Below are 20,089 nucleotides of genomic sequence, written 5' to 3'. Positions count from 1 at the left end.
TCTTCCCCTCCTCTCTCTCTCCCCCCTCTTCTCTCTCTTCCCCCTCTTCTCTCTCTTGCTCTCTCTCCCCCTCTCTCTATACGCTCTCTCTCTCTCCACCTATCTCTACTATCTCTCTACTACCTCTCCTTCTCACTCTCTCTCTCTTTCTCTCTCCCCTCCTCTCTCCCCTCCCCTCTCTCTCTCTCTCTCTCTCTCTCTCTCTCTCTCTCTCTGTCTCTCTCTACCCCCACATTCTCTCTCCCCCTCCTCTCCCTCCTCTCTCTGTCTCTCTCAGGGAGGGATGTATGTGTTCCAGCTGTTTGACTACTACTCTGCCAGTGGGATCACACTGCTCTGGCAGGCCTTCTGGGAGTGTGTGGTGGTGGCCTGGGTCTATGGTAAGGTGTGTGTGCGTGTGTGTGTGTGTGTTTGTTGTATGAGTGCCATCTCTGGGTTACTACTGGGATTGCATCGATTATTGGAGACATGGGAATTGTGGTTGGAGAAATGGATGTGCTGTACATTTTTGTGTGTGTGTGTGCGTGTGCGTGTGTGTGTGTGTGTGTGTGTGTGTGTGTGTGTGTGTGTGTGTGTGTGTGTGTGTGTGTGTGTCTTTCTGTCTTGGCTACCACACAAATCTTGTACAGAGAGACACAGTAGAGGAAATGAAATATGTGTCAGAGGCTCTATAGCCAACTAAAGTCCAGTGTTAGGAATAGATTGTTAGTGAGATCTGGGAAGTCTAGCCTTTTTGTGTCTGCGTCAGTTATCTTCTCCATGTCTTGTCAGACATCATGCGTGACACAGAACACACAGACTGTTTGGCAGGGAAGTGACATGCAGAAAACAATTTGGCACCTAATCAACTCTGAGACCTACTCACAACCATGTTATCTCTCCCTTCATGATTTACCACTTCTATCTCTCTTCCTTCCTTCTTTCTTCTTCTTCCTCTCTCTCTCTCTCTCTCTCTCATTCTCTCTCTCCCTCTCTTCCTCTCTCTCTCTCTCTCTCTCTCTCTCTCTCTCTCTCTCTCATTCTCTCTCTCCCTCTCTCTCTTCCTCTCTCTCTCTCTCTCTCTCTCACTCTATTACTGTGTCTCCCTTCTTTCTTCTTCTTCCTCTCTCTCTCTCTCTCTCTCTCTCTCTCTCACTCACTCACTCACTCACTCACTCACTCACTCACTCACTCACTCACTCACTCACTCACTCACTCACTCACTCTATTCCCGTGTCTCTCTGTCTCTGCCCCCGTCTCTCAATTCAACTCCAGGGCTTTATTGGCATGGGAAACATATGTTAACATTTCCAAAGCAAGTTAAGTAGATAATAAACAAATACACATGAACAACAATAAAAATGAAGAGTAAACATTACACTCACAGAAGTTCCAAAAGAATAAAGACAAATGTCATATTATGTCTATATACAGTGTTGTAATGATGTGCAAATAGTTAAAAGTGCAAAAATGAAAATAAATAAACATAAATATGGGTTGTATATACAATGGTGTTTGTTCTTCACTGGTTGACCTTTTCTTGTGGCAACAGGTCACAAATACTGCTGTTGTGATGTCACACTGTGGTATTTCACCCAGTAGATATGGGAGTTTATCAAAATTGGGTTTGTTTTCAAATTCTTTGTGGATCTGTGTAATCTGAGGGAAATATGTGTCTCTAATATGGTCATACATTTGGCAGGAGGTTAGGAAGTGCAGCTCAGTTTCCACCTCATTTTGTGGTCAGTGTGCACATAGCCTGTCTTCTCTTGAGAGCCAGGTCTGCCTACGGTGGCCTTTCTCAATAGCAAGGCTATGCTCACTGAGTCTGTACATAGTTAAAGCTTTCCTTAAGTTTGGGTCAGTCACAGTGGTCTCTCTCTCTCTCAGGTGCAGATCGTTTCATGGATGATGTGGCTCGTATGATTGGCTACCGGCCGATGCCCTACATGAAGTGGTGCTGGTCCTACATCACGCCCCTTGTTTGTGTGGTGAGTTAGGTTGTTAAAGCACACACCTCCAGAGCTAGGAAACTATGGCCTACAGTCATGTAGATTTAGCATAGTTCAGGGTATTTGGAATACCAGAGCATTTGTGCTGTGCTTCACTGATCAATGTAATTATGGCTTTGGGATGAAATCTTTTTAAATTGCCTGTGTTGTTAACTAGTGTGTGTGTGTGTGTGTGTGTGTGTGTGTGTGTGTGTGTGTAGGGAGTGTTCCTGTTCCACGTGGTGAACTACAAGCCCCTGACCTATAACTCAATGTATACCTACCCCTTGTGGGGGGAGGCGCTGGGCTGGTGTCTGGCCCTCTCCTCAATGCTCTGCATCCCCATCACGGTCCTCTACAAACTACTGCGCTGCAAAGGATCCTTCACAGAGGTGTGTGTGTGTGTGTGTGTGTGTGTGTGTGTGTGTGTGTGTGTGTGAGTGTGAGTGTGAGTGTGAGTGAGTGAGAAAGAGACTGGCCTCACGCTTCTATGCTGAGGTGTGAGCATACTGTTTGTGTGAGTAGGAACTGTGTTTCCCTGGTGACGTACCCCCTGCCTGCGTTGCCTCTGTGTGTGTCTGAGTAGGAACTGTGTTTCCCTGGTGACGTACCCCCTGCCTGGGTTGCCTCTGTGTGTGTCTGAGTAGGAACTGTGTTTCCCTGGTGACGTACCCCCTGCCTGGGTTGCCTCTGTGTGTGTCTGAGTAGGAACTGTGTTTCCCTGGTGACGTACCCCCTGCCTGGGTTGCCTCTGTGTGTGTCTGAGTAGGAACTGTGTTTCCCTGGTGACGTACCCCCTGCCTGCGTTGCCTCTGTGTGTGTCTGAGTAGGAACTGTGTTTCCCTGGTGACGTACCCCCTGCCTGGGTTGCCTCTGTGTGTGTCTGAGTAGGAACTGTGTTTCCCTGGTGACGTACCCCCTGCCTGCGTTGCCTCTGTGTGTGTCTGAGTAGGAACTGTGTTTCCCTGGTGACGTACCCCCTGCCTGCGTTGCCTCTGTGTGTGTCTGAGTAGGAACTGTGTTTCCCTGGTGACGTACCCCCTGCCTGGGTTGCCTCTGTGTGTGTCTGAGTAGGAACTGTGTTTCCCTGGTGACGTACCCCCTGCCTGCGTTGCCTCTGTGTGTGTCTGAGTAGGAACTGTGTTTCCCTGGTGACGTACCCCCTGCCTGGGTTGCCTCTGTGTGTGTCTGAGTAGGAACTGTGTTTCCCTGGTGACGTACCCCCTGCCTGCGTTGCCTCTGTGTGTGTCTGAGTAGGAACTGTGTTTCCCTGGTGACGTACCCCCTGCCTGGGTTGCCTCTGTGTGTGTCTGACTGTGCTGACTAAACTGTAACATGTTACTATGAATATCACTGTCTGGCTCATGGTGGTGAATGTGTCACATCATCAATCAGACTGCTGAGTTGAAACTGTTTCCCACGTTAGCCTCTACCCTGCCCTGTTAAAATGTCTCTGTGACTCTTGGTAGGCTTTCACACTATCACTGTCTCCGTGCTAGACTCATTTCATTCAGTGATATTTACCCTTCTCTTTCTCTCTCACTCCCTCCCTCTTACTCTGTCTCTCTCCCTCCCTGTCTCCCCCTCTGTAGCGTTGGCAGCACCTGACCACTCCGGTGTGGGGTCGACATCACATGGAGTACTTGGCTCCTGAGTCTGAGGCCAAACTGCTGCCCCCTAATGGCCAGACCAAAAACACTTTGCTGTTTGAGAGTGTCATCTGACCATCTGAGCCCCACAGAATCCACCCCCTCGTTTCCCACTCAGAACCCTCCGTCCCAAACACACACTCACACAAACACACATAGATACATACACACACCCTGCCTTGGCCCAGCCATAAATGCACAGGAAGGCCACTCTGAAGCCGATTAAACACACACACTGAACAGCCCTGGACCAATGGACCAAAGAAAAGATGGGACAAGAGCTCAAATACACAATCAATACAGGCTGACATTCTTTCTGTTTTCCTCTACCTCTCTCTCTCTCTCTCTCTCTCTCTCTCTCTCTCTCTCTCTCTCTCTCTCTCTCTCTCTCTCTCTCTCTCTCTCTCTCTCTCCGTCTTCTGCTCTGTGCCTCAGTGCTGTCCTTTCCTGTCTCGTCCTGTGATTGTGTTGTGATGTCGAATGCAGCTGCGATATCTTGCCCCCCCCCCATCCCATCTCCACAGTGTCTCTCCCTCTCCTCCCTGTGTAATGGATTCTGTGGGGCGGTTCAGTGCTGCTGACCCAGTCTGTAGTAACCCAACATACCCTGTTGATGGTGCTGAATGAGTATTACTGATCCCAAGCTGGTAAACACTTATCTGTCTACTGTAGATCTGACCGTGTGTGTGTGTGTGTGTGTGTGTGTGTGTGTGTGTGTGTGTGTGTGTGTGTGTGTGTGTGTGTGTGTGTGTGTGTGTGTGTGTGTGTGTGTGTGTGTGTGTGTGTGTTTGTGTGAGACTAAAGGAGAGAGGTACTGTGCTCTATGTTATCTGTGTTCGTCTTTGACTCTGAGCTCAACCTGTCACCCGACCACTATTTTCTATCCTCCCTCATCAGTCAAACTGTTAAGAAACTTCCCTCTGTAAATTACAAAAACAGCTAAGCACCACCACTTCCAGTGTAACTAACTAACTTACTAACTTAAGTGTCTTGAGTATTGTGTGAGTCTGTGAATCAGTGTTAATATTGGGGAGGGATTGTAATCAGCATTTCCACCTTGTGAGAGAGAGAGAGAGAAGTCTACTGATTTAGAAAGAGAGAGAGGGAGAGAGAGAGAACCTACTGATTTAGAAAGAGAGAGAGGGAGAGGGAGGGAGAGAGAAGCCTACTGATTTAGAGAGAGGGAGAGGGAGGGAGAGAGAAGCCTACTGATTTAGAAAGAGGGAGAGGGAGGGAGAGAGAAGCCTACTGATTTAGAAAGAGAGAGAGGGAGAGGGAGGGAGAGAAGCCTACTGATTTAGAAAGAAAGAGGGAGAGAGAAGCCTACTGATTTAGAGAGAGGGAGAGGGAGGGAGAGAGAAGCCTACTGATTTAGAAAGAGAGAGAGGGAGGGAGAGAGAAGCCTACTGATTTAGAGAGAGGGAGAGGGAGGGAGAGAGAAGCCTACTGATTTAGAGAGAGGGAGAGGGAGGGAGAGAGAAGCCTACTGATTTAGAAAGAGGGAGAGGGAGGGAGAGAGAAGCCTACTGATTTAGAAAGAGAGAGAGGGAGAGGGAGGGAGAGAAGCCTACTGATTTAGAAAGAAAGAGGGAGAGAGAAGCCTACTGATTTAGAAAGAGGGAGAGGGAGGGAGAGAGAAGCCTACTGATTTAGAAAGAGAGAGAGGGAGGAGGGAGAGAGAAGCCTACGAATGGAGAAAGAGAGAGAGGGAGGGAGAGAGAAGCCTACCAATGGAGAAAGAGGGAGAGGGAGGGAGAGGGAAGCCTACCGATGGAGAAAGAAAGAGAGTGAGAGCAATGTGTCTTAATGCCAAGCCAAGAGAGAAGCAATAAAAGACAAGATGGAAACTTTATTCTTTAGGCTCTTTATTTGCATAGACACTACCAATATTATTCATACAAATACATGTATTTACAGATACTTTCAAAGCTCAATCACCTCTGACGGTTACTATAGAGAGAGTGACACATTCATAGCCTGGTCTCAGATCTGTTTGTGCTTGAACCAACTACATATCATGTATAGTCAGGTGAGGTGTTTAAAGCACATAGAGATCAGATCTGGGACCAGGCTAACATTCATACTGTCCAACAGGTAACAGGGTTTTGCGTTACAGACAGTCAGTCCCACTCCTACAAACAGGTATTGATTAGAAACATGCTTAATTGATGATAAAAACATATTATCTTGGAAAGAATGAAGAGTGCTGCTGTACTTCAGATGTGTATTCAATCATTCTAGTGCAAAACATGAAACAAATACATAACACATACACAATATATCTGGTCACTTGTGAGCTGTGTATTCATGAACAACAGGTTTACTTTAAGATATTAGAGTGTGTAGTCTTATCAATGCTAGAAACTTGTCAAAATACATATTGTATTCGAAGTAGAATAACGTATCAGGTAATGCACAATTTAGCTTAACAATCTTTATGAAAAAACTACATAGTCAAATGTTCTAAATATCCATTAATATTGATTTTCTTTACATCCTTGTTAGAAAAATACAAAGAGATTGGCTCTGTAACAGTGTTCACAATAGATGAAAACTATGCTCTCCCTTTGGCATTGATTTGACCCTGAAATATGTGACGATTCATAGATCTGGGACAAGGCTACGTGATGCATGCATCATGCAGTCCCCATGATGTCTGAGGGCATAACAGAGTGAATGGTTGTTTTTCCACTCCCTTGAGTAGGCTATAGGAAAGTAGGCTGTCTTTGAATGTGTAGAGCCTGCGGAACCTACCACTTTTCCCACTGCATTTCATATACAAGGTTCTGTAGCGTAAGTCTCCCCCCGTAAGTTTTCCTCTGAGAAAATGGCTTGAATCTAGCCCTAAGGCTACCACTCTGAGAAGCCTATATGCAAACATCTGGTGGCACAGAAAAAAAGGAAAATGGATAGCAGACAATCTATTGACTAAATTCCTCTTGCGACAACACTATATCTGACTGGGTAAATAACTTTATTTTGAGTTCATGTGGACCAAGTGACCCAGACTTGAGCACTTGGACCAGGACTCGAGCACTGGGACTCAGACTTCAGGCATAGGGTCTATTGACTCGACCATTGGGGCCTCAGACTCAAGCACAGGGGACTCGATTCGGACTCAAGGTTTAGTGATTCGACTACATCACTGGGCAAAACAGACCTTGTAGCTCCTGTTCAGTCATTGGCCCCCGGCCCGTTCTACTTCTGGACATCAGTGTGACTGAGGCGTCTGGAATGTTGATAACAATGGAAATGAAGCGCTGAGGGACGGAAGTGCAACCCATAATACTTTGCGGCACCATCTGGTTATTGTGATACACTTTCTCTCCTCTGAGATTGTTTGTGTCTGTTTTTTTATCGATGTAATGTGCAATGTTTATGTAGGCTGAATTACGAATGTACATGCCCAGATAATTTTTATAATATTATTTGTATATATGTTTGTCGTACTTCTGCGGTTGGGAAGAGAATATGATCTATCTCATAAAAAGGTTGTGTCTACACTTGACACTTACATGCGATTAGCGCTATCAAAATACAATGATCGCATTGAAAAGACGGGTCTAGACGCACACAAGGTCTGTGTTCAGATCTGGCTGATCTCTTCAGGAGGTTTGGATATCTCCTGTTTGGACGCAATCAGGCTACCGAAAGCGCATATAGTTGGCGACGTCATCATATAGTTGGCGACGTCATCGCCTCCCATTAGTCTCCAGAAAATGTGTGTTTTGGTAACGAAATATGTTCCTAGTGTGTGAGGAACGTGTTTGCTGGCCTCATAAATGCTAGCCAGCAAGCCAATGTTTTGTTTGTCTATAGAGTTTAGCAAACCCTTTAGCATTGCTTGCTTGCTAGCTTGCTGGCTAGTTAGAGGTTAGCAACTGCCATCAGTTGTTGTGTTATCATATTTTGTCTATTCCACCGTTTGTAGAATGCATACTGGCATTGAATATGGTGCGAGAAAAGGGAATCCGGACACATTGTAGACAAGGTAGACACATTTAATGTAGGTGTAAGATCAGTGGGGGCTCTTCAGATGAGGACGGGGAGGACCATCCTCCTCAGTGAATTTCTTAAAATAAAGAATTGTAAAACATTGAAAAACTAGACTAAATATATTCACGTCATCAAATAATTTATTAATACACACTGTTTTGCAATGAAGCTCTACAGTAGCCTCAACAGCACTCTGTAGGGTAGCACCATGGTGTAGCCGGAGGACAGCTAGTTTCCGTCCTCCTCTTGGTACATTGACTTCAATGCAAAACCTAGAAGGCTCTTGGTGCTCACCCCTTCCATAGACTTACACAGTAATTATGACAACTTCTGGAGGACGTCCTCCAACCTATCAGAGCTCTTGCAGCATGAACTGACATGTTGTCCACCCAATCAAAGGATCAGAGAATGAATTTAGTACTGAAAGCATAAGCTACAGCTAGCTAGCACTACATTGCATAAAATGTTGTGAGTAGTTGACTCAAAGAGAGAGAAAGACAACAGTTGGAACAGTTTTCAACAAATTAATTTCTTAAAAAATGAAGGACAAGTAAGAGAGAGAGAGTCATTTTTTTCAGTTTCACTTACTTAGCTAGCAAATGCAGCTCGCTAGTTTAGTTACTCAAACACCCTGCTCAAACAGAGGGATGCTATGTTAGCTAGCTGGCTATGACTATCCAACACAGCACTGGAACTCTTCCAAGTCAAGGTAAGCTTTTGGTTTTATTAAATGTTCTGAAGTCAAATTGCAGGGAGAGGATTTCCATAAATTAACAGGCCTATGCAGCTCCAAAAATAGTTTGGTAATCAGAAATATTAACTGTTTACTTTGCAAGCTCACCAGCAATGGGGCAACAATTACTAGCATAGGTCTACTGGTCTTTTGGTATGTCCAACTTGCTTGAAATGTATTATTTACTTCTGAAGCTTGCATTTGCAATTTGTTTTTAAAATGCATTATTACAAAATCAAGATGTGTTGTAGACAAAATAATGGAAAGGGATGTCTGGTAGCCTCAATAAATAGACAAAGATTTGTAGTTTAATAAGTTATCGCATGATGTATAGAGACTTTTTTTCACTTGATTTGAGACCTAACTTGAAAAAACTTGTGACTCAACTCGACTTGTCCTTAGAATGCACAACTTGACTCAAGCCTCGACCCCTTCTACTTGGGACTCGACTTGAGATTGAGACCTTGTGGCTTGCTTGTGACTAAAATAATAGTGACTTGGTATATTAGTGAATAGGATGGATGAGGGAGGTGACTAGACTACACGTCTCTCTCCAAGGGATGATAGAGCCAATCCCTGTGAGGTTGGGAACAGATTTGGGAGTTTTATTTCTGGAGCTATCTTGTGTTCAGTTATTAAACATGAAGGAGAAACTGGCTTGGTCCAACTGACAACACAAACACCCACACCTCGGCTCAACTAACAAATGCCTCTCACACAGTGACTCTCAGTTCTGTTCTCACAATCACCTCTCACTCCCTTTCTACTCCCTCTCCATGCCTATAAATACAGATTCCTAATAGTCCAGTGTTACATTCTCCCACTCCTACAGCTCTATGAAACCTCTCTCCTGTCTCCCCCTGTTTCTCTTTCCTCACTCCCCTTTCTCTCTCACTCCACTCCTCTCCTTTATATCTATCTACCCATCTTTCTGTCTCTCACACCCTCAAAGAGAGAGAGGGCTGAAGTGACGTCTTGCTGGCTTACTCATTACAAGATGTCATAAAAATCCTGTTGCCGCAGCAACGGCACCATTTATCACCATGGAAACCGACCTTCATGTCGTGGTGGTGCATTCTCTTCAGCAAGAGAGGGAAGAGGCAAGGCGAACCAATGGGAAGCCAGGGGGCAGATGGCGGAGGGTCGTCACTAGTTAACACAGTCGCAAGTCATTATTATGGCTAAACCCCACCTATTTCTACAATTAATCTTAATCTGATTTTACACCTAACCTTAACCACACTGCTTATGTTATGCCTAACCCTAACCTTAAATTAAGACCAAAAAGCTTCAAGGGGGGGGAGGATACTGTCACGTTCCTGACCTGTTTTCTGTTGTTTTGTATGTGTGTGATGGTCAGGGCGTGAGTTTTGGGTGGGCAGTCTATGTTTTCCGTTTCTATGTTGGTTTTGGGTTGCCTGGTATGGCTCTTAATTAGAGGCAGGTGTTTTGCGTTTTCCTCTAATTGAGAGTCATATTAAGGTAGGAGGTTCTCACTGTTTGTTTGTGGGTGATTGTCGCTGTGTCTGTGTTTGTTGCACCACACGGTACTGTCTCGTCTCGTTCATTCGGTCGTTCCTGTTCATGTGTTCTTCGTTTCATGTAAGTTCGTAGTTTAGGTCTGTCTTCATCGTTTATTATTTTGTAGGTTTTCAAGTTTAGTTTGTTATAGTGTTTTCGTGTTTTTTCCCGTCTTGTTTAATAAAGTCATTATGTATTCACAACCCGCTGCGCCTTGGTCTACTCACTCACCGAAAGAGAGCCTTTACAGAATCACCCACCAAACCCAGATCAAGCAGCGGGTTAACGGACAGCAACGACAGCAGCAGTGGGAAAAGGAGGATTGGACATGGGAAGAGATCCTGGACGGTAAAGGACCCTGGGCACAGCCAGTGGAGTGTTGCCGCCCCAAAGCGGAGCTGGAGGCAGCGAAAGCGGAGAGGCGACGTTATGAGGAGGCAGCACGGAAGCAAGGCTGGAAGCCCGCAAGTACTACCCTAAAATTTCTTGGGTGGGGGCTAAGAGGTAGTGGGCTGAGGGCAGGTAGGAGACCTGCGCCCACTTCCCAGGCTAACCGTGGAGAGCGGGAGTACGGGCAGACGCCGTGTTACGCAGTAGAGCGCACGTGTCTCCTGTACGGGTGCATAGCCCAGTGCGGGTTATTCCACCTCCCCGCACTGGTAGGGCTAGATTGGGCATTGAGCCAAATGTCATGAGGCCGGCCCTACATATCTGGCCACCAGTACGTCTCCTTGGGCCGGCTTACATGGCACCAGCCTTACGCATGGTGTCCCCGGTTCGCCTACATAGCCCGGTGCGGGTTATTCCACCTCCCCGCACTGGTCGGGCGACGGGGAGCATTCAACCAGGTAAGGTTGGGCAGGCTCAGTGCTCAAGGGAGCCAGTACGCCTACACGGTCCGGTATTTCCGGCGCTACCTCCTCACCCCAGCCCAGTACCACCAGTGCCTACACCACGCACCAGGTTTCCAGTGCGTTTTAAGAGCCCTGTTCCTCCTCCACGCACTCTCCCTATGGTGCGTGTCTCCAGCCCAGTGCCTCCAGTTCCGGCACCACGCACTAAGCCATCTGTGCGTCTCCAGAGCCCTGTACGCACTGTTCCTTCTCCCCGCACTCGCCCTGAGGTGCGTGCCCTCAGCCCGGTACCTCCAGTTCCGGTACCACGCACCAGGCCTATAGTGCGCTTCGAGAAGTCAGTGTGCCCTGTCCCTGCTCCCCGCACTCGCCCTGAGGTGCGTGCCCTCAGCACCACCAACCACGCACTACTGTGCGCCTCAGCAGGGCAGAGTCGGCCGTCTGCCCAACGCCTTCTGCACTGCCTGTCTGCCCAGCTCCGTCTGAGCCATCTGTCTGCCCAGCGCCGTCTGAGCCATCTGTCTGCCCAGCGCCGTCTGAGCCATCTGTCTGCCCAGCGCCGTCTGAGCCATCTGTCTGCCCAGCGCCGTCTGAGCCATCTGTCTGCCCAGCGCCGTCTGAGCCATCTGTCTGCCCAGCGCCGTCTGAGCCATCCGTCTGCCCAGCGCCGTCTGAGCCATCCGTCTGCCCAGCGCCGTCTGAGCCTTCCGTCTGCCCAGCGCCGTCTGAGCCATCCGTCTGCCCAGCGCCGTCTGAGCCATCCGTCTGCCCAGCGCCGTCTGAGCCATCCGTCTGCCCAGCGCCGTCTGAGCCATCCGTCTGCCCAGCGCCGTCTGAGCCATCCGTCTGCCCAGCGCCTTCTGAGTCATCCGTCTGCCCAGCGCCTTCTGAGTCATCCGTCTGCCCAGCGCCTTCTGAGTCATCCGTCTGCCCAGCGCCTTCTGAGTCATCCGTCTGCCCAGCGCCTTCTGAGTCATCCGTCTGCCCAGCGCCTTCTGAGCCATCCGTCTGCCCAGCGCCTTCTGAGCCATCCGTCTGCCCAGCGCCTTCTGAGCCATCCGTCTGCCCAGCGCCTTCTGAGCCATCCGTCTGCCCAGCGCCTTCTGAGCCATCCGTCTGCCCAGCGCCTTCTGAGCCATCCGTCTGCCCAGCGCCTTCTGAGCCATCCGTCTGCCCAGCGCCTTCTGAGCCATCCGTCTGCCCAGCGTCTTCTGAGCCATCCGTCTGCCCAGCGCCTTCTGAGCCATCCGTCTGCCCAGCGTCTTCTGAGCCATCCGTCTGCCCAGCGCCTTCTGAGCCATCCGTCTACCCAGCGCCTTCTGAGCCATCCGTCTGCCCAGCGCCTTCTGAGCCATCCGTCTGCCCAGCGCCTTCTGAGCCGTCCGTCTGCCACGAGCCATTAGAGCCGCCCGTCTGTCCCGAGCCATTAGAGCCGTCCGTCAGTCAGGAGCCGCCAGAGCCGTCCGTCAGTCAGGAGCCGCCAGAGCCGTCCGTCAGTCAGGAGCCGCCAGAGCCGCCAGCCAGTCAGGAGCCGCCAGAGCCGCCAGCCAGTCAGGAGCCGCCAGAGCCGCCAGCCAGTCAGGAGCCGCCAGAGCCGCCAGCCAGTCAGGAGCCGCCAGAGCCGCCAGCCAGTCAGGAGCCGCCAGAGCCGCCAGCCAGTCAGGAGCCGCCAGAGACGCCAGCCAGTCAGGAGCCGCCAGAGACGCCAGCCAGTCAGGAGCCGCCAGAGGCGCCAGCCAGTCAGGAGCCGCCAGAGACGCCAGCCAGTCAGGAGCCGCCAGAGACGCCAGCCAGTCAGGAGCTGCCAGAGACGCCAGCCAGTCAGGAGCTGTCAGAGCTGCCCTACAGTCAGGAGCTGTCAGAGCTGCCCTACAGTCATGAGCTGCCCTACAGTCATGAGCTGCCCTACAGTCAGGAGCTGCCCTACAGTCAGGAGCTGCCCTAAAGTCAGGAGCGGCCACTCAGTCCGGAGCGGCCACCCAGCCCGGACCTGCCGGAGCCCCTCAGCCCGGACCTGCCGGAGCCCCTCAGCCCGGACCTGCCGGAGCCCCTCAGCCCGGACCTGCCGGAGCCCCTCAGCCCGGACCTGCCGGAGCCCCTCAGCCCGGACCTGCCGGAGCCCCTCAGCCCGGACCTGCCGGAGCCCCTCAGCCCGGACCTGCCGGAGCCCCTCAGCCCGGACCTGCCGGAGCCCCTCAGCCAGGACCTACCGGAGTCCCTCAGCCAGGACCTGCCGCCCCTTATCCCGGTGCTGCCCCTTATCCCGGTGCTGCCCCTTATCCCGGTGCTGCCCCCTATCCCGGTGCTGGCCCTTATCCCGGTGCTGCCCCTTCATTTAGGTGGTTTTAGTTGGAGGGTGGTCATTGGGAGGGGAATACAGAAGCGGGGAGTGACTATGGTGGTGTGGGGACAGCGTCCGGAGCCTGAGCCACCACCGTGGTCAGATGCCCACCCAGACCCTCCCCTGGACTTTGTGCTGGTGCGCCCGGCGTTCGCACCTTGAGGGGGGGGTTCTGTCACGTTCCTGACCTGTTTTCTGTTGTTTTGTATGTGTGTGATGGTCAGGGCGTGAGTTTTGGGTGGGCAGTCTATGTTTTCCGTTTCTATGTTGGTTTTGGGTTGCCTGGTATGGCTCTTAATTAGAGGCAGGTGTTTTGCGTTTTCCTCTAATTGAGAGTCATATTAAGGTAGGAGGTTCTCACTGTTTGTTTGTGGGTGATTGTCGCTGTGTCTGTGTTTGTTGCACCACACGGTACTGTCTCGTCTCGTTCATTCGGTCGTTCCTGTTCATGTGTTCTTCGTTTCATGTAAGTTCGTAGTTTAGGTCTGTTTTCATCGTTTATTATTTTGAGGGTTTTCAAGTTTAGTTTGTTATAGTGTTTTCGTGTTTTTTCCCGTCTTGTTTAATAAAGTCATTATGTATTCACAACCCGCTGCGCCTTGGTCTACTCACTCACCGAAAGAGAGCCGTTACAGATACTCTGCGTTCATGTGTCATCTGAGTTATTGGATTATCGGAAATTCCTAGTTCCCACTGGGAAGTTTCACTTGAAGGACCCTCGAAGTCGGAAACACAATTTGGAAACTTTGTTGCCGAATAGTGACGTTTCACCACTGGCCTTTCAACCAAAAGAAGACAACAAATCCGTTTTTTACAACTTTATCAATATTGATAATGTAGCTACAGTAGTTTGACCATGTCACGCCCTGGCCTTAGTATTCTTTGTTTTCTTTATTATTTTAGTTAGGTCAGGGTGTGACATGGGGAATGTTTGTGTTTTGTTGGTTTTGGGTGTTTCTATGGTAAAGGGGTTGTTGGGTGTAGTATATGGGTTTGTGTTTAGTACATGTGTCTAGCGTTGTCTATGTATGTTTAGTTGTCTAGGAGAGTCTATGGTTACCTGAATGAGTTCCCAATTAGAGACAGCTGATTTCGGTTGTCTCTGATTGGGAGCCTTATTTAGGGTAGCCATAGGCTTTCATTTGTTGTGAGTAGTTGTCTATGTGATACGTTTGTAGCCAGTGTGTGCACATCGTTGTTTAGCTTCACGATCGTTTTGTTTAGTGTTTAAGTGTTTTTGTTTCGTTTGCCTTCTTCGTTAATAAAAAGGAGATGGCTTATTTTCCTAAAGCTGCGTTTTGGTCCGTCAATCCTCCACACGATCGTGACAGACCATTGTCAATTTTAAGAAAAATAGCTAACTTTATTATTAATGGCGTTAGCTAGCTTATCCTATTTCCCATTGATTGATTGTGGTTTTTCTGATCCCCTAACAATACAGTTTGCAGGTACATCTGCAGATATTATGACATAACAACCATTCCTGGACTGATGGAGCCGCTGATGGATAGTAGAAAAAGAGAGAATCTATTGGTTCTGTTTATTTGAGGCAGAGATGTTCAATGCTCCGTTTATTGAGGATTCCTTTTATAGCTATCATTTTCTATGATAGCTTAAATTGGAAAAAAATGTATTGTGATATGTCCATAGTTGTTTTGTATATCAGTTCATATGTCATGTTATTGGGACATCAAAATTGGCCTATATAGAAATGTTTCTTACAGAAAAAATAGGAAAAGCATAGGATATACATAACCATGGCCGCAATTGAAAAGGAACGGTTTGGGAAAATGATGAAACCAAATGTGAGGACACAACAGTTCATCTGACACAAGACTGAATCCAAACATTATACTCTTGATATTATGTGCATTTTACATTTACTGTACTTTGACGCATTTGTTGATAACAAAGCGGAAAATACTCTGCATACATTCAGCAACATGATAAGAATATTCCTGGACAATGTGGGGTAGGTGCAACATAAGATTTTTTTTTTCTCCAAGCGTTAGATTGAGAGGACTAACTGGCCTCTCCCAAACGGTTTCAAGTCATTTCAATCATTTTGGTGGACATAGAAAGGAGTCTTAAGTGCATTCAGGTCCGTGTGCCACGGCTCATGTTTATCACCCTCTTCCATAGACTTACAAAGTAATTATGACAACTTCCGGAGGACATCCTCCAACCTATCAGAGCTCTTGCAGCATGAACTGACACCCACCCAAATCAAAGGATCAGAGAATGAAAAGCATCATCTGCAGCTAGCTAGCACTGCAGTGCATAAAATGTGGTGAGTAGTTGACTCAGAGAGAGAAAGTTGAATAGTTTTGAACAAATTAATTTCTTAAAAAATTAAGGAGAAGCAGCAGAGAGCAAGAGCTAGCTATAGGCTTATTTTGTTTAATTTTTTTTAACTAACTTTCATATACTTAGCTAGCTAATGCAGTTAGCTAGTTTAGCCTACAGACACCCGGCTCGAACAGAGAGGAATGCTATTTATGTTAGATTTATGTTAGCTAGTGCCAGTGCTCCCGCACATTGGCTAACCGGGCTATCTGCATTGTGTCCCACCACCCGCCAACCCCTCTTTTACGCTACTGCTACTCTCTGTTCATCATATATGCATAGTCACTTTAACCATATCTACATGTACATACTACCTCAATCAGCCTGACTAACCGGTGTCTGTATGTAGCCTCGCTACTTTTATAGCCTCAATACTGTATATAGCCTGTCTTTTTACTGTTGTTTTATTCCTTTACTTACCTATTGCTCACCTAATACCTTTTTTGCACTATTGGTTAGAGCCTGTAAGTAAGCATTTCACTGTAAGGTCTACACCTGTTGTATTCAGCGCACATGACAAATAAACTTTGATTTGATTTAGCTGGCTAAGAATATCCACTCTTCCAAGTCATGGTAAGCTTTCGGTTTTATTAATTTATTGTCACTTGGACCCGCTGGTGTAACTGCTAAATTGCTTACTGTACTGCATGATTGTAGCAGGTTTACTTTACATGTTAGTTCTAGTAGCTATGTTGACTATGATGTTAGCTAATATGGTGACAACGATATAGGCTGTGTGTAGCGGTTATGGTATAAAGGTTTGGTTACAGACAGCTGTTGTGTTGTGCACTGAAGTCCACAAGCAAAGAGAAAAGGTGAGATGAGGAAAGCCCGTAGATGCGAGAAGGAATTATACAATGAGCAAAATGATCATGCTGTTTGTATGTGGCTGCTATGAAAGTGAACTGTGTTTGCGTGTGATCAGGGGTGTATTCATTCAGACGATTCTGTTGCTTCCATTTCATAATCCTCTACAGGATCGGTGGGTCCCCCACGGGACGGTTGAGCTAACGAAGGCTAATGTGATTAGCATGAGGTTGTAAGTAACAAGAACATTTCCCAGGACATAGACATATCTGATATTGGCAGAAAGCTTGAATTCTTGTTAATCTAACGGCACTGTCCAATGTACAGTAGCTATTACAATGAAAGAATACCATGTTATTGTTTGAGGAGAGTGCACCGTTATGAAGTGGACATTTTATTAATAAACCAATTAGGCACATTATTGCAGTTTGGCGTCAAAATTTTGAACAGAAATGCAATGGGTCATTGGATCAGTCTAAAACTTTGCCCATACACTGCTGCCATCTAGTGGCCAAAATCTAAATTGCACCCGGGCTGGAATAATACAGTATGGCCTTTCTCTTGCATTTCAAAGATGATGGAACAAAAAAACATGTTTTTTTCTTTGTATTATCTTTTACCAGATCTAATATGTTATATTCTCCTACATTAATTAAAATTTTCTACAAACTTCAAAGTGTTTCCTTTCAAATGGTTCCAAGAATATGCATATCCTTGCTTCAGGTTCTGAGCTACAGGCAGTTAGATTTGGGTATGTCAATTTAGGCAAAACATTTAAAAAGGGGCGGATCCAGAACAAGACAGGGATAGACCTGAAAGTTTTGCTATTGTTTGGACGTAACAGCACTATCAACAAGGCATGTCCTACAGACCCTAGTTTTGTCGCACCTGGTCTACTGTTCAGTTGTCTGGTCAGGGGCCACAGAGGCACTTAGGAAAATTACAATTGGCTCAGAACAGGGCAGCACGGTTGGCCCTTAAATGTACATGGAGAGCTAACGTTAATAGTATGCATATCAATATCTCATGGCTCAAAGTGGAGGAGAGATTGACTTCCTCACTACTTGTTTTTGTAAGAAGTGTTGACAAGCGGAATACACTGAGCTGTCTGTTAAAACTACTAAACTACTACAAGACTTGCCACTAGAGGTCTCTTCACAATCCCCAAGTCCAGAACAGACTATGGGATGCGCACAGTGCTACATAGAGCCATGACTACATGGAACTCTATTCCACATCAGGTAACTGATGCAAGCAGTAAAATCAGATTTTTTACAAACTGATAAAAGTACAGCTTATGGAACAGAGGGTACTGTGAAGCGTTGGGGAGAACAGGCTCGTGGTAATGATTGGAGCGGAATTTGTGGAATGTATCAAATACATCAAACACATGGTTTCCATGTGTTTAATGCCATTCCATTTACTCCGTTCCAGCCATTATAATGAGCTGTCGTCCACTCAGCAGCCTCCAATGCTGTGAAGAGACACACACACAGGTACAGACACACGCATATGCACACACTCTACACACAGGTACAATCAAGAGCAATATTAATATTGTAATATTGATGTATGCTGGTATTATACATTTTGCATTGTAGATATGTAGTGGTGTAATAATGTTATATGATGTACTGTTTTATCTTTGTTTTATGTGTGATGTAAGTGCCTTAATGTGTATGGACCCCAGGAAGAGTAACTGCTGCCTTGGCAGTAACTAATGGCGATCCCTAATAAATACAAATTATATATATATATCACAGGAAGTTGGTGGCACCTTAATTGGGGAGAACATAATCGTGGTAATGACTGGAATGGAATTTGTGGAATGGTATCAAATACTTCAAACATATGGTTTCCAGGTGTTTGATGCCATTCCATCTCTTCTGTTCCGGCCATTATTATGAGTCGTTCTCAGCCTCCTGTGATGTATTTAAGCAAAAAGGCATGAGTGGGTGTGATATATGGCCAATATACCATGACTAAGGGCTCTTCTTAGGCACTACACATCGTGGAATGCCTGGACACTGCCCTTAGCCGTGGTATATTGGCCGGGGTAGGCCATCATTGTAAATAAGAATTTGTTCTTAACTGCCTAGTTAAATAAAGGTTAAAAAAATTGCCTTGATGACAGGTTTGCACACTCTTGGCATTCTCTCAACCAGCTTCACCTGGAATGCTTTTCCAACAGTCTTGAATGAGTTCCCACATATGCTGAGCACTTGTTGGCTGCTTCTCCTTCACTCTGCACTCCAACTCATCCCAAACCATCTCAATTGGGTTGAGGTCGGGTGACCGTGGAGGCCAGGTCAACGGATGCAACACTCCATCACTCTCCTTCTTGGTCAAATAGCCCTTACACAGCCTGGAGTTGTGTTGGGTCATTGTCCTGTTGAAAAACAAATTATAGTCCAACTAAGCGCAAACCAGGTGTGTATCGCTGCAGAATGCTGTGGTAGCCATGCTGGTTAAGTGTGCCTTGAATTCTAAATAAATCACAGACAGTGTCACTAGCAAAGCACTCCCACACCATCACACCTCCTCCATGCTTCATGGTGTGAACCACACATGCGAGGATCATCAGTTCACCTACTCTGTGTCTCACAAAGACACAGCGGTTGGAACCAAAAATCTCAAATTTGGACTAATCAGACCAAAGGACAGATTTCCACCGGTCTAATGTCCATTACTTGTGTTTCTTGACCCAAGCAAGTCTCTTCTTATTGGTGTCCTTTAAATCAAATCAAACTTTATTTGCCACATGCGCCGAATACAACAAGTGTAGACTTTACCTTAAATGCTTACTGACAAGCCCTTAACCAACAGTGAAGTTCAAGAAGAAGAAAATATTTACCAAGTAGACTAAAATAAAAAGTAATAATAAAAAGTAACACAATAAGAATAACGAGGCTATATACAGGGGGCACCGGTACCAAGTCAGGGCGCAGGGGTACAGGCAAGTTGAGGTAATCTGTATATGTAGGTGGGGGCGAAGTGACTATGCATAGGTAACAAACTAACAGCAAGTAACTGCAGTGTACAAGAGGGAGGGGTGGGGGGGGTCAATGCAAATTATCCAGTGGCGATTTTTATGAATTGTTCAGCAGTCTAATGGCTTTGGGGTAGAAGCTGTTGAGGAGCCTTTCGGCCCTAGACTTGGCGCGCCGGTACCGCTTGCCGTGTGGTAGCAGAGAAAGCAGTCTGTAACTTGGGTGACTGGAGTCTCTGAAAATGTTATGGGCTTTCCTCTGACACCGCCTATCATATAGGAACAGCCCCAAAACATCACTGCTCTAGAGGAGATCTGCATGGAGGAATGGGCCAAAATACCACCGACAGTGTGTGTGAAACTTGTGAAGACTTACAGAAAACGTTTGACCTCTGTCATTGCCAACAAAGGGTATATAACAAAGTATTGAGATAAACTTTTGTTATTGACCAAATACTTATTTTCCACCATAATTTGCAAATAAATTAATAAAAAATCCTACAAAGTGATTTTCTGGATTTTTTTCCTCTCATTTTGTCTGTCATAGTTGAAGTGTACCTATGATGAAAATTACAGGCTCTCTCATCTTTTTAAGTGGGAGAACTTGCACAATTGGTGGCTGACTAAATACTTTTTTCCCCACTGTAGGTCCTGGATGGCAGGAAGCTTGGCCCCAGATGTACTGGGCCGTTCGCACAACCCTCTGTAGTGCCTTATGGTCAGATGCCGAGCAGTTGCCATACCAGGCGGTGATGCAACCGGTCAGGATGCTCTTGATTGTGCAGCTGTAGAACCTTGAGGATCTGGGGACCCATGTCAAATATTTTCAGTGTCCTGAGGGGGAAAAGGTTTTGTCGTGCCCTCTTCACGACTCTTGGTATGT

The 20,089-nt window shown here is 46.9% G+C and overlaps 1 protein-coding gene across 2 annotated transcripts in view; it reads left to right on the top strand.

Annotated features, from left to right (window-relative positions):
- si:ch211-117c9.5 (sodium- and chloride-dependent creatine transporter 1) overlaps nucleotides 1–5,471 on the top strand; it is a 41,124-nt gene extending 35,653 nt beyond the window's left edge. For both annotated transcript variants that reach the window (XM_055932254.1, XM_055932255.1), the window contains exons 11-14: nucleotides 278–380; nucleotides 1,870–1,970; nucleotides 2,192–2,362; nucleotides 3,563–5,471. In XM_055932254.1, the coding sequence (XP_055788229.1) occupies nucleotides 278–380; nucleotides 1,870–1,970; nucleotides 2,192–2,362; nucleotides 3,563–3,694 (507 nt within the window). In that variant the 3' untranslated portion in view covers nucleotides 3,695–5,471. The remainder of the gene's footprint in view (nucleotides 1–277; nucleotides 381–1,869; nucleotides 1,971–2,191; nucleotides 2,363–3,562) is intronic.
- Nucleotides 5,472–20,089: the final 14,618 nt, after the last annotated feature.

Source organism: Salvelinus fontinalis, chromosome 8, assembly GCF_029448725.1.
Source record: "Salvelinus fontinalis isolate EN_2023a chromosome 8, ASM2944872v1, whole genome shotgun sequence".
NCBI lineage: Eukaryota > Metazoa > Chordata > Actinopteri > Salmoniformes > Salmonidae > Salvelinus > Salvelinus fontinalis.
Note: the sequence above shows the minus strand (reverse complement) of the source record. Positions and strands in the feature narration are given on the sequence as shown.